Here is a 14,811-nt window from a genome sequence, read left to right as displayed (position 1 = left end):
GCTTTTATTGCTCTGCGTAGGGTTACGGTTAGGGTTATGGTCCAGGTTAGCGATAGGGTTGGGAAAACCAAAAAGCCCTGAGCTCCGGGGACAATGCATCTGAAAATGGCAGGCCATGGCCCGCATGAAAATGGCCTAGACAATTGTAAAGGCACGCTTTTTTGTTTGTACCAGCCTGTCCCCTTTGCGGCATTTATTGTTCCGCCTAGGGTTAGGGTTTGGTCTTAGAAAAGCACAAAGCCTGGAGATCCAGGATCACTGCAGCTGAAAATGGCAAGCAAAGGCCAGGGCGGCGCTGGCCTAAGTGTTGCCCCCAACACACTTTTTCCATGGCACCTACCTTAATCCAGTGTGGCTTTTATTGCTCCACCTACAGTTAGGGTTAGGTTTGAGAAAACCACAAAGCCTAGAGCTCCAGGGACACTGCAGCTGCAAATGGCAGGCCAAGGCCAGGGCGGCACTGGCATAACGTTTTTCCCAACACATTTTTTCCTTGGTGCCTGCCATAATCCCATGTGGTTTTTATTGCTCCACCTAGGGTTAGGGTTAGGGTTGAGAAAACCACAAACCCAGAGCTCCTAGGACAATGCAGCTGTAAATGGCAAGCCAGATCCAGGCTGACACTGGCTTAACCATTGCTCCCAATTCACTTTTTTTTTTGGCGCCTGGCATACCCCCATGTGTCTTTTATTTCTTCTCCTAGGGTTAGGGTTAGATTTCGGGTTAGGGCTTAGAGCTCGAGGCACATTGCAGATGAAAATGCCAGGCCAAGGCCAGGGCGGCACTGGCCTAAACATTGCTCCCAACACACATCTTCCTTGACGCCTGCCTTAATCCCATGTGGCTTTTATTGCTACACCTAGGGTTAGGGTTAGGGTTAGGGTTGAGAAAACCACAAAGCCCAGAGCACCAGGATCACTGCAGATGAAAATGGCAGGCCAACGCCAAGGCAGCACTGGCCAAAACACTGCTCGCAACACCCATCTTCCTTGGTGCCTGCCTTAATCCCATTTGGTTTTATTGCTCCTCCTAGGGTTAGGGTTAGTGTTAGGGTTGAGAAAACCACAAAGCCTAGAGCTTCTGGCACACTGCAGCTGTAAATGGCAGGCCAACGCCAAGGCAGCACTGGCCAAAACACTGCTCGCAACACCCATCTTCCTTGGTGCCTGCCTTAATCCCATTTGGTTTTATTGCTATGCCTCGGGTTAGGGTTACGGTTAGGGTTGGGGTTAGGGTTCGGCGTAGGGTTAGGGTTGAGAAAACCACAAAGCCTAGAGTTCCAGGACCACTGCAGATGAAAATGGCAGGCCAAGGCCAGGCCGGCACTGTCCTAAACAATCCTCCCAACTCACTTTTTTTTTTGGCACCTGCCATACCTGCATGTAGCTGTTATTGCTATGCCTAGGTTTAGGGTTACGGCTTAGAAAAGCAGAAAGCCTCGGGTTTGAGCGGCAGTGCAGCTGAAAATGGCAGGCCAAGACCAGGGCGGCACTGGCATAACATTGCTCGCAACACACTTTTTCCTTGGCGCCTGCCTTAATCCCACGTGGATTTTATTGCTCCGCCTAGGGTTAGGGTTAGGGTTAGGGTTGAGAAAACCACAAAGCCTCGAGCTCCAGGATCACTGCAGATGAAAATGGCAGGCCATTTGGTGGCACTGGCCAAGACATTGCTTCCTACACACTTTTTTCTTTGCCCCTGCCTTAATCCCATTTGGTTTTATTGCTATGCCTGGGGTTCAGGTTAGGGTTAGGTTTGAGAAAACTGCAAAGTCCAGAGCTCCAGGATCACTGCAGCTGAAAATGGCCGACCCAGGTCAGGGTGGCACTGGCATAACGTTTCTCCCAACACACTTTTTCCTTGGTGCCTTTCTTAATCCCATGTGTCTTTTATTTCTCCGCCTATGGTTAGGGTTAGGGTTTGGGCTTATTAAAGCACAAAGCTTCGAGCTCCGGGGACACATTGAAAATGGCAAGCAAAGGCCAGGGCGGCACTGGGCAAAACATGGCTCCCAACACACTTTTTCCTTGGTGCCTGTCTTAATCCCATGTGGTTTTATTGTAAGAAATGGAATTTCACAGAACAAGGCTTAGTGTCCTAATGGAAATTTTGCAAAATGTTATTCGAAATACCTCTGGTTATTTCTTTATTTCAGGTGCAATTATGAGTGTCTCAGCCTTCAAAGTCATGCTTACAGGAGATGTTTCTGTGATTTAAAACAGATTCAGTCCTGTAGGACCCAGTCTTGCAAAGACTTACAGGTGTGCTTTATTTATGTGCTCTGCGTAGCTCCATTCAAGTCAGTGACATCTTGAAGTGACAATACAGGAATTGTAAGAACTCACCCAGAAGTAAGAATTTGCGGAACTGGGCCTGACATCTTTTTATTATGTAGCAGAAAAAAATGCTTGAAGTCAATGGTTTAAGGCCATGAAGAGAGTATTAAGAATAAATAAATTAGGGAAGCCCAGCACCAGCATAGTGCTGCCTGGACAAAATTTTTCATGCATGTCCACAAATGAACACCCTCACTGTACAGAGCCTCGAGCGATTTCTGTTGTCAGTACAAAAGATGGAAAACTGCATTATTGCTTTTTAAGCTTTTGCTGTGTTATCTATGTAAGTGCCCAATTCAAAACAGTATGATAGGCACACAGTTAACCCTTGAATGCTTTGGAACTTAGAGAGACATTGGAATTTTGAGCATCAAATGTTCCCTGAAATAAAACACAAAATCCTCGTGTATTAATTGTATTTACTGTGCCATTACAAGCAACTTAACTTTTTTTCCCCCCCACATTCCACCTTGTTCTGAATTAGACATTCCAAGATACGCCTAGGAGAGGGGAAAAAAATCATGGATAGCATCCATCTTGCTGTATGACCTTACTTCAGGAAGAAATTCAGGCACATGTTGAAGAAAGCTCCTGGACAGAGCAGCAGTTAAACAGGTGCTTTACTTGCACTTAATTCAAGATTTAAATATGTTTAAAATTACATGCATGTGCAAGTAAGAGCAGTGTGTGGAGTCCTCAGGGAATAGTAGCTCTCTTGAACAATTCTTAACTGATTACAAATGCTCCTCTTAGAGGTTTTCAGAAGTTACCAGAGTAAAAACTTTGTAATGTAGAGTCATTAAAAGAAAAGAAACTGTGTGTTTTTCAAGGGAATGGTTGTCAGTTCTCTTATGATTGTTCTGGAGATTACCACTTCAAAAAAACTAACAAAATGGTTATTGGATTTAAAAGGTATTCTCTGTAAGTAAATGTCACGTTTAAATACTTCAGCTATTATGTTTGTGTTTGCATTACTGTAGGGATTTAAATGGTACCATTTGCATATTTTATCCAATTCTCTAATGTTCACTTAGTGAGTTAAAATTAAGATAAGTTATGTAAATGAAACAGCTTGCTGGCTGTGGATAAGCTGATTTAAACTGCTGTACCTGGAGTAAAAGTAATGCACTTGGGGGAAGACACATTCACAGTGTGCTTTGTTTGTGAAAGTAGAATGTTTAATCCCAAGTAATTTTAGTTTGAAATCAAAACAGAAGTAGAAAGATAGGAAACACAGAAATATGGTTAAGACTGACATCTTTGCCTTGGGGGGGGAATGCTAGGAATGTATGTTTAGTCATGTCAGGTGTGGGTATGTGCATGCAAATAGTTTTTACTATATAACATTCGCTCAGTATTTGTATTTATGTGCCTCTAACACACCCCACATGTTTTGAGATTTTAATTGCATGGAGTTCTCCTCCCCCTTCTCTTCATGTAGTGTGCACAGCTTTTTCTTCTGACAGTATGAAGTACCTTTCCTTGTTGTCCTTAAGGGAGGTCTAGCCAGACCAGGAATGGCTGGCAATGCTCGGCCTGTGGCGATCACATGTTCCTCTCCGATAGTCTTCCTAGGAATCTGTTCTTTCACCTTCAGATTTCTCCTTTGAAGTTTTGGCAGTGACTGACTTTTGGCCCCCTGAGTTGCTGTTTTATTTTTAAATACTCACCTAGCCTGCATTTTTTGGTACTAAGCATCTTCCACAGGTCTGATCTACCTGTCTGTCATTTTCATGGATCTTAAGGGGGACCATTGCTGGCCATCCCTCTACAACCTGGAGGGATGTGACCAATTACTACCCTCACATCTACTTAACTCGACATCTTTTCCTCTTTGCAAAATACTTTGTTGCTTTTTTTTATTTGTCCACCTTTGGCTCATTGGCCACCGAATAGCTGCTGAGTTTTCTTTTTCTGTGAGTATGTGTGTTAAGATAAATTTGTTGCATATTGTTGCCACATTTTTCAGCTAAGTCTGCCTTCTTTACACATCTAGAGTAAATGTGTAATCAGTTTAAGAGCTGTTAAAAAACTGCTACAAGGGTGTTCCTTTGAGTTGTGTTAGGCCGCCATGAGGATCCCTGGTTAGTTTTATATGCTAATAGTCCCCGAGCTGGGGATTTTTAACTTTTGTGTGGATTTTCTGTGATTAGAAATGGAAATAATCTTAAAAGCTGCATGCAAGCTTAAAATGAGATGTTTATGTAATGCTATTCTACTTATGGTGCAGCAGGTCAGCATGTTCTACAGCAGCCTCTCCATTTGTGTAAACCCTGAGTACAGTACAGAAGGATAGATTGCAGTTGTAGATTGCAGGTAGGTGGAAGTATCGATAAGAAAAGATAAGTTAGGGAGCATGCAGATATAAAAGACATCAATCTGTTGTAGCCATTGCCCCTTAAACTCTCGTTCCCTGCCTCCTTCCTTCCCTCCTCACAGATTTTCTTAGCAAACGGGAGGGCAGAACAACTTTCTAAATGCACTGTAAGAGGTTCCTTTTTTTCCCCATCCCATGGGGGAGAGTGAATGAGGGGCTGTGTGGGGTGTAGCTGCTGGACAAGGTTAAACCACAACAAATTGTTAGTCACAAGGTATGTGTTGCATCATAAATGATAAAACGAACTATTATATTTCTTCTATCATCTGGCTTAATAATGCTTTTCATAGGATTCTCTCTCACACTTAAATGTTCATGTAGCTTTTTGTAATCAAATGAGTACTCCTCTGTGTTAAAACATAGGAGAAGTATAGAGAAGTTAGATTCTAAACTACCAGCTTGCTCTAAAATAAACAAAATGCATCTTTGCAGCAATGAGGGTTCTGACTTGGTTCTTTTGCAAGACAGTTTTGGTTATCAGAGTATTTTGGTAATCAGAGAGCACAAAGTGCCTGGTCTTGAGCCAGGCTCTGCCCCTGGCTGCACACTGAGTTGCCTATTGCTTGTATGCAGGCCTGCCAGTGTATGCACAATTACATCACATGGATATGATGTGCATGGATAATAAGGTAGCAAATACTTTTTTTCCCTGATGTGTTCCGTAATGTAGTAATGGCTTTTTCACAATATTTTTCTGTGTGAAAAATACAGGAGCTTACAGAATTGCTCTTCACACTATTCAAGAGAAATGACTCAACATCTATCAATCCTTAATAACCACTTTAAAACTGCCAGTGGGATTGCCAGTGGAGGCAAGACCATGCAATCTGAGAGTGGTTACTGCCCTTGTGACAAGCAATGACAGCCAGCTGCCTGTCCATGTTCTTATGGCACTAGCAGGGAAGGAGAGAGGCATTGCTTTCTGCTTTCCATTTCTCCTCTGGGCAGGGAGGCAGACTCTCCACAGTACTGGAGGGGAAGGTCAAAGTGTTAGTAAAGATTTTATTATTCCTTTTGGCTTCTGTCCTTCTTCAAACAGGTCTTCACATAGTGGGTTTTCAGTTGCACATTTGCCATCAGCCTCACTAGAAGCTAAAACTTCACTAACCTTGAACATTAATCAGCATTACGAGTTATTGCTGCTCAATTATCTAGCTGCTGTTGTTAAACACTAAAAATCAGAAAATAGCCTGTTTTTCTCTGCACAGTAAGCTGAAAGCCCTTCAGGCCAACCTAAACTGAGCTGCATGCAATTGGAAACAAATGAGTTGATGCTGCTGAGCTCTTCCTGGCAATGCCAGTGCCAGTGGAGGCTGCCTGTGCTGACAAGATGGCTGGAGTGTCAGCACAGGGAAGGGGACTGTACAGAAACCTGGAGCTACCTCTGCAGTAAAAGCTACCTTTTGTGCCATGCATTTAACCCAGGGTCCTGTGGGGTCAGCAGAAAGGTTTCTTTGGGGATTGAAGTTAGATCTTTGTCACAGAGATGTGTCTTTTTGATAGTGTCTGGGTTACATCTGCCCCGTTTCAGAGAAGAGCTCAGCTGATTGGAGCATGGTGCTAATAGAGCCAAGGTTGTGGATTTGATCCCATATGGGCCATTCACTAAAGAGTTGGACTTGATGGTCCTTGTGGGTCCTGGACTATTCTGTGATTCTGTGAATTGACAGACATGAATCAGGTGGGAATTAGTTCCCTAAATGTACAGCAGACAGAGAGCTTTGCTGAGCGTGGCAGGGCTGGCAGCATCCTGGTTTGGGCTCCTCCAGGTGCAGCTCTGTGAAACAAGGTACTGCCACGCCTGCGAGGGGAGCTGGTAATGGAATGGGCCCTGCTTAAAAAATAAACCGATCAGCCTTTAAAAAAGGAGAGGAAAGGTGTTGGGAAAATCTGTCCTAAGAGTACTGAGCTGCTTAGTCTTTCAAGTCTGTAATCCTTTGTGTAGCAGGAATTTGCTGAAGCGGCATTCAGTGGCTCTGCTCTCTTTACCCTACCTGCCACAGCCCTGCAGGAAACTCTCTGCTTGCAGACTGCTAAGATAAACCTCTCTGCCATTAGATTAATTGATTGCAATTGCAAGTGTCTGTTATTGCCACACTGTTCAAACATAGGAAGGGGAGAGAGAAGAAAAGCACAGCATAAATAGAAACTATTGATCTTAATTTCTATTTATTTTCATATGCTTAGTGAAAAAGCACACCTATACTGAAAAACATGTAATCAGATGTTCCCTGTAGCAGGCTGATGTAAAAAGGTGTATTGATGTTATGCTACAAAAGAATTTGGAGCATTTGACAGTTGTTTTTTTAATTACTTTTTTGTTTACCCTTTATTTATGTTCATCACCGTATTTTACCCCATTATTTATTTTCTTCCTTCCTAAGATTAGGAATAAAGAAGTATGCTAATTTCTCTTTTAAATTTTTAAGCAAATGTTTATCTCTGAATATGAAAACTGATAACCAGAGATAAAAATGTCACTGGAAAAAAATTTTTTAAATTATCTTAGCAAGTAGGAATAGTCTCAAATATGAGTGCAGCATGTCATGCCAAAGGAATGACAGCTGAGGAGAGCTGTCACTGGTGGTTCTCAGATACCACATCTCCTTCCTGGTACCCATGAGCTAGATGGTGACTCCCCTGCCTGATGGGCTTCTTCAAAGTGTTGACAGAAATATGCAACTCTTTCAGACAAAGTCTGGCCAGTGGTCATGCCTTAATCAGAAAATGATGGGAGTGGTTGTAGCTCTTCAGGCTAGAAGTGAAATGACCCACAAAATAGTGTCAGCTTTCAGAATCTCATTGCTTCCGGTGTTTTTTCTGAAGGAGCACTGCTTTCTGGACACTTACAGACATCAATTAATGACTAAGGTTCTGACTCCTGGATTCAGTTTAAATGCAGAATATAATTGCATGCAGAGTGCTTCATACAGGTTTCCAGGCTTTTTTTGGTACATGTGCTCCAAAGGTCATTAGACAGACATGATCCTGAGAGTGTAACAGAAGAACCAGATAGGAAATAGTCAAAGTTCACATAATTTTTAATGAAATATTTAAAAAGAAAGAGATTACAAGCTTTTAGTAATAAAGTATGTTTGCATGCATCTACAGTTCTGACAAATGGGAAACAGTCTATGGGTTGTGACTATATATGACTTTATATAATGTTTTAATTTTTTTTGTTAAGAATCTTATAATTTAAATTCACATGAAAATTACAGGTAATTTCTGTAGTTGACTCAGAACTATTCCAGTTTAAAAAAATCAGAATATTTGCTGTTTGCAGTTTTGAGAATATAGTTTGTGCTGTATATTTGCCTAATGCAGAGTTCCCAGGACCACAAAATTGTCCTTTTGCCAAATGGTACATGCACATATTTAATGGAGTGGTCTACAGCTTTACAGAAAGTAGGGCAAGCTCTGTATGTAGAGCATGTCAGGTAGTTTTTCAGATTTTTTTTATGCTACAAATGGACACATTTGTTCTGTGGTGGATGTTTTTCTGAGATTTTTGTGAAATGTCTAACAGCATTGCTTATCTGTTGTTTCACCTACAGGTACATTTATGTTCCAATGGGAGGATCTCAGTCCAGTTTGCTTGGAACACTATTATCTACAGCCCTCACTTTTGCCTTCGTAAGCTACTGGCATGGAGGACAGAGTTATTTGTGGTACTGGGGTGCACTTAATTGGCTTGGAGTAATTGTGGAAAATGGCACCAAGAGGATACTTTCCATTTCACTTATTCAAGATTTAATTGTAAGTTGAATCGCTCTCCATTTCATATTCTTGTTTCCTGGCTCCATGCTCATCTGAAGTTCCCGGTTACTAGTTTGATTTAACCAAGATCAAAAGTCATGAATAACAGATAGAGTTAGCATTCCCTTGTCCACCCTCCAGTATCTGAGGTAATAACTAGTTCATATCACTAGAATTTTTCAAAGTAGCAGCAAAGCAGATGGTGAAATATGCATGGTCTTAAAAGCTTCCTCTGCAGTCCTACAGTAAGCAAATGCTTGTCACGTTGTATATGGATGAACAGAAGCCAGTTTTAACATTTGTATTCTGATTTCACTCAGGATGGCCTTAAAATATTCATCTTCACTAAAATTAGGAGTGTATATTTCTAACCATGTGTTTCCTGGACAAATGTGTGTGTAGCAGCTGCTTGCATCTGGGAACAAGCTTACACTGAGAAATCTTATGCCACTAAAGAGCCAAGTAAAGATAACATTATTTTGCCTTGAAATCCTCTGATATTTTCATTTTACTTACACTTTTGACCTTCATGCTGTGATTTCGAAAGGAAAAAATTGACTTTGATGAGCAATTAGATGCAAAAAGCACTATTTTAATTTTGATGGTCATTTTAATCTTCAGGTTTGCTCACCACTAAATCCCAATCTTCTAATAACTGTTTGTAAGAGTAAATAATTCATGTCTTGCTTCCTTACTAGTGATAATTGCACAGAATTCATACTCCTATATATTGCTGTTTTGGTGGAAACTCACTCTGGAGCCTGATGAAGTCCTGATGATCAAGGAATGATGTTTGTTGTCCATCCTACCCATTTCGGTTTTCTATGATGTGGCATCCTGTGTGTGGCAGCTGATACAGCTCAGTAATTTAATAGCCAGTGCTACCTTATACCACCCAATTGTCCATCACTGCAATTTCAGTGATAGTCTGGAAGCAGATTTTTACCTTCCTAGAGAATGAATTTATCAGATCCATTAATCTTCCCTCCCTCTAGGGTGACACCGAGCTTCACCATCTGACCAGCTGCATATGTTTGTCTCTGGACTGGAAGACAGCATAATTTTTTAGGCATCCAGCTGTAGGAGGAAATGAAAGTGTAGGGGCTTTTTGTGTCTGATGTCACTGTATTAGAAATTTTAATAGAACTCCAGGGAATTAAGTGCTTAATAACATAGAAATTATCATAGAAATTTTAATGACAATGGCATAATAAAGGTGGGGTTATATATGTTGGATTAATTTCTAACACGTAGTTCTAATTATAGTTAACTGATGCTGGCCATAGGGTTATTTTTTGTCTAAATTAAATCCCTAACCAAGTGCATTTTACCCCTTTCCTCCACTTTGTTTTCCTCCAGTGTTATTAAAGGCCTCTCCAGTGTCTTCCATGTCTCCTTTGTTTCTCATTTCTATGTGGAAATATAGTTGTAGACCTTCTTTAGAAGACCCTTTCACATCTTTTCCTGAAATAATTCTGAAGCCAGTATTTTTAATATGCATAGTTTTGGCACCTACATTAGTGCATGAGGCAGATCTCACTGCAGTTGTGACTGAGTCATTTTTTTGCCTTGTGCCTTGAAGATTTCTCTACAACAACGAGCTGCAAACCACCCATTATTGCTCTCTCTTCACTCTTCTAACTCCCATTTTCTTCTTGAATGCTGAGACTGGGGAGCAGATGAGTAGTTGGACTTTGCATTTTCCTTATCAAGGGGTGGAGTGATATGACATTCTCTGAGATGTACCACATTTAAAAGAAACTGAAAATTTCCCAGTGCCCTGTATAAATTTCCTTTGTCCCCTTTTAATCTGTTTTTTGGAAGCATCCCTATAATCCTATCTCAGTGAGGGTGTGCTGCAAACCTAAACACTGTGATGTTGAAGACCCTCTTCTGGGGTATGGGTTTTTCACTTGAATTTCATCTGTTGACAAGCTGAAATCCTTTGCATTCTTGTGCTTCGCTCAGTTGCTGTGTTGGCTCTTGAGGGCTATTTTTGAAAAGGAAAGTCTATTTTTGTCTTCAGAAGAGCAGATGAGTTTCTGAAAAAATACAGAGCACAGGTTTATGCTTTTTTTAACCCATTCTGTTCACCAAAGCTCCTCATGTATTATTCTTAAAGTTGAGATGCATAATTCAGTTGAGCAGGAGGTGTTTAATTAGTAAAATAGAAAAAAATCTAGAGGTATAAGTTGAATTTTAATTCTACTCTGTTTTTAAGATTGATCACTAAGAGTAACAAGAATGGTGTGAAAACTGCCTTTTTTTTTTTGTCCTCACACTATATTGCCTCAATTCTCTTGCAAAAGGAAGATTTAAAAACTAAATAGAACATATTCAGGTCTCATCTTTCCCTGAATCCTTGTGCTGACTAAAAATATATATGTATATATCTCCTATATTTATGCAGATTTTATGGTAGTTTCAGTCTCAACACTTGAAACCTAGTGCAATATGAGGAAATAACACTTTTGTAGCAGTCTGACAGGTTTTAAATATCATCTCACGCGTACTGAGCTAGAATGAACAAAGCAGTATGGTCATTATTTATGAGAAGTAAAATCAGCATGTAAACAAATATGTACTGAAAACAGTAAATTCCCTGACCCAAAAAATTGGTTCTGGAACTTTAAATTTGAACTGGTTTCAAAGCAGTGCCTGGCTTCCTGAGTTCAGCTCTAGAAGAGCTGATGCTCCTTCTTACATTCTTTTCAGCTTACACTGTTCTGAACTTTCACGTTTGAGTGATTTGTATGAGGAGAAGATATCTCCACGTCTTTTTTCCCTCTAGAGATTATTTGTTAGTTCTCAGTAAAGTACAGCTGAATGAATTCCTATTGTCTTCAGTTAAACGTTATGTATAAAACAACAATAAATGCTAGGCTTTATAAAATAGGGCAGATCTGGGAACTTCATATTAAACAGGAGAAGTTTCATTGTGTTTTTGTCAGATCTTTTTTTCTTTTTCAGGTGATATTTAGATCTGTACTAAGCAAAGTAGTGCTTTGCTTCACTGTTTCTATATTACTTTCATACAGATGAACAGACTCAAGTAGTAACACGTTTGAAATCAATGACAGAATTTGTATTGACTTTTAATAAACAATGTGTCTGATTTATGAAAGAAAAGGCTAATGGCTAACATTCTCCCAGTGATTTAAGTTTTTCCTTCTTTTTCCTTAAGGAAAACGAGATAGAGATCTATAAAAAAAAATTAGATGCTGGTACAAAAATAGATTTAGAATGAGTTAAACCTTAGAGTAGCTGGCAACACCTTTAAATCAATGGATTTTTGAAAAAGAAATACTTGGAAATCATCCAAAAGGAAGATGTAGCAAGGGGAGTGAAGCTGGCAGATTGATAAAATGAATGTTTTAATCTACATTGAAATAGCAACATTTATCTTTTTAGTTCTTTAGTTAAGTGAAAACATTTCATTCGGTCTAGTGAGAATTTTTTAATTGGGACATAAAGATCTCTCTTCTCAAAATCATACTATGATGAATTTCTAGTTTAAGATCTTATTTTTAGATCTATTTGGTAAGAAACTAAATCCGCAATAAACAATTCATTTTGAGAAACCAACTAATTTGAAGCATGGCATATTTTAAATTTTTACTATCCTTGTAAGTGTTGCGGTTTTTTAAAGTGTAGAATACTTTGATTTCTACATTTTCATTTATGGCTGCAATGAGGTACTAATTAAGTCCATTTCGATGTGCTGTTACTGCCTACCTGGCCCCCCTTTGCAAAAGGGGAAGTATTTTATATGAGGTCCATGTTTTTGCTTAGTGATTTAGATTAGACTTCATTAGTGTGTTACATTATTCTTTTCCCCAGAGGAATGAACTCCATACATTTGTCTCTGTAGTTAAAAGATCACCATTATTTTGTGCACCAAAGATGGGATCAGTGACAACTGGTATCCTCAGCTTTCTAAGAACAGAATTTTAGATTACTTTCATAGTTTCGGTGTGGTGAGGAGTTTTTTGTCTGTTTTTTTTTTGTTCTCTGCCTAATTTTGATTGCCCTATTTGTTCTGCTAGGTGGATTAAAATTTCTACAGTTATTCATAATAAGTTATTCATTGTACAGTGATCCTGCAGACAGCTGGTGTGGAGCATGGAAAGGTTCTGACTGGTTAGCCTGGTGTCTGGGCTGTGGTTCCACAGGGCATTAAGCTGGACTAAAAGCTCATTGCTGTTGAAGGGGGGAAGATTTAATTTCTCTTTCCTCCCTTCTTTTCAGTCTCACCACTTCCTCCTCCTCACACCTTCCTGCTGGAATCTTTGCTCAGCTGATCTGGCTCTTTATCCCAGCAGAAAGCTCTACTTCCTTGGATTATTTTATTGCTAGATGCTTTGACTCATGGAGAGGAATCTGAAAAGTACCCAAAGCAGTACAGTGTAAGAGAAAAAAGCCAAGGAAAGGGAACGGAAGAGGAGGAGCTCAACTGCTTGGAACCTCCTGCTTGTAACTGTGCATAAACAGTGTGGGGTAGCAGACTGAACCTCTGTGTTTAAGAGCAGTGAGGCAAAGAAGCCAATTGGGTTCTGCTGCATTAATTACTCAGGCTATGCTAGGGCACACATTCAGCCTAACCAAGATGAAAGTGCCTGTGAATTTCACAGCCATGTCCCATATACATTGAAAAATGAGTAATTACTTCCTTTAAATGTCAGAATTTCTTTTTGCAAGTTTAACTCACTTTAAGCTACCATGAGACAAGTAAAGTTTCCTTCTTCAGTAGAGACAAGATCTGACCAAACATTACTAAGTCATGCAAGGGAGGTATGTTTGTTGACCACCTTGCAAGATTAAATCTTCAATAAGACCTTTGCAATAAATAAAGACCCTAACAGCTGTTCTTCAGCATGCACTGGGCTTTGATCTTCCTCTTAACTTCATTTGGTGGAAAAAGTATTTATATCACTTGTTTACTATTGTCAAGGCAGTCTGGTCTTTTCTTTTTTCCAGTAGTTTTGTATAATCCATACATATTTTTATTGCAGCATGGTAAGTTGGTTAAGTGACAAGCATTGCCAATGATACTTTCTTCATAACATTTTTATGTACTTGCTGTAGAATTGTGTTGAGTTTGTTGCTTCACTTTCTAAGAATGAACAAGTGCCCTTAATCAGACTTATTCTCTAATGCAGAATTGGTTTTTGAGACTAGGTACCAACCATAATGTCAAAACCCAGACTAGGGGAAGGGGCTTGCCACCCACTCCCTACTCCCCACCCCGACCTTGAGTTCAGCCATATCATTGCTCTAACCAGAAATCTTTACTATCCAAAGTAGACGTACTCTGACTCAAAATCAGTGGAAACTTCCTCTTCTAGATGTGAGCATTAGTCAGGGCAGGTTTGTGACAACTGGTCTTTGATTTGGTTTTAGAAGCAGCAATCTGTGTCAAGGTGCTGTTTTGTACTGAGATGCTGAATGACCATCAAAGGTCAATATGAGTTGGCTGATGTATCCTAGTCCATCCAGTGACTTCTAGCTTTGCTAACAATAGTTCTGAGTCAAGCAATTCTTGCCATGTTTCTGCTTTTGCTTGATTTTATTTTCTTTGCTCTTCTCCACCCTCCTGTTGGAAGGGTTCGTTTGTCTTCATGGATGTAAATCCCGTAACATTTTGAGTGCCCTGCTAAAATGTGCTCACTCAGTCACACACTTGCATTGTGACACTGGTTTTCTTTGCTGAGGGAACTTCTCATCTCAAACTCAGTAACTGTAGCGGGTTGGGTTTGTAACCGGGCAGAAACACCAATTTAGTGTAGTGGTTTGGTCCAAGATACTCATTACTGTTTATCTTCTGTGAGATAAGAATTAGGAGAAATGCAAAGCAGGCACCAAACTTGAAAGAATATAAAGAAGTTTATTAACAGACCTAAAAGAAGGAAAAAAAATTATACCACACCTTCAGAACTTTTCTCCTCCCTCCCCCCTTCCTCCCTTCTCCCACTGACAACGTAAAAAGACAACCCTTAAGATACTCAGTCTGTTTACCACTTCCATAATAACCTTGTTCAGTCCATTTAGGAAGAGGAGTCTCTCTTGCTCACGCTATGAACACATTATCACAACGAGACAGCCTCCCAGGTTGGTTCTCTGCTCACATGTGAGTCTCTTCCCCCAGCTTGCAGCTTTTCCCACAACTGTTTTCGAGGGTCCACTCTTGAAGGTTTTTGGGTTACAATTTTAGGGTTGAGCCGTTCAGAAACAAAAGTTCTCTTCACCCATCTCTGGGAGCATTTAATCTCTAAGAACAGAGGCCCTTCTCCTTCCCTGGGAGCAAAGGATCTTCCTCATCTTCATCGTTAGGACTATCTC

General features: G+C 40.2%; 1 protein-coding gene across 1 annotated transcript in view; it reads left to right on the top strand.

The window, feature by feature from the left end:
• HHAT (hedgehog acyltransferase) overlaps positions 1 to 14,811 on the top strand; it is a 151,085-nt gene that overhangs the window by 68,121 nt on the left and 68,153 nt on the right. The window contains exon 9 of the mRNA XM_017744809.1: positions 8,271 to 8,472. Coding sequence (XP_017600298.1) covers positions 8,271 to 8,472 — 202 coding nt within the window. The remainder of the gene's footprint in view (positions 1 to 8,270; positions 8,473 to 14,811) is intronic.

The sequence above is a fragment of the Corvus brachyrhynchos genome, unplaced genomic scaffold (genome assembly GCF_000691975.1).
Source record: "Corvus brachyrhynchos isolate BGI_N302 unplaced genomic scaffold, ASM69197v1 scaffold258, whole genome shotgun sequence".
NCBI lineage: Eukaryota > Metazoa > Chordata > Aves > Passeriformes > Corvidae > Corvus > Corvus brachyrhynchos.
This window is presented reverse-complemented; position numbering and strand designations above follow the sequence as displayed.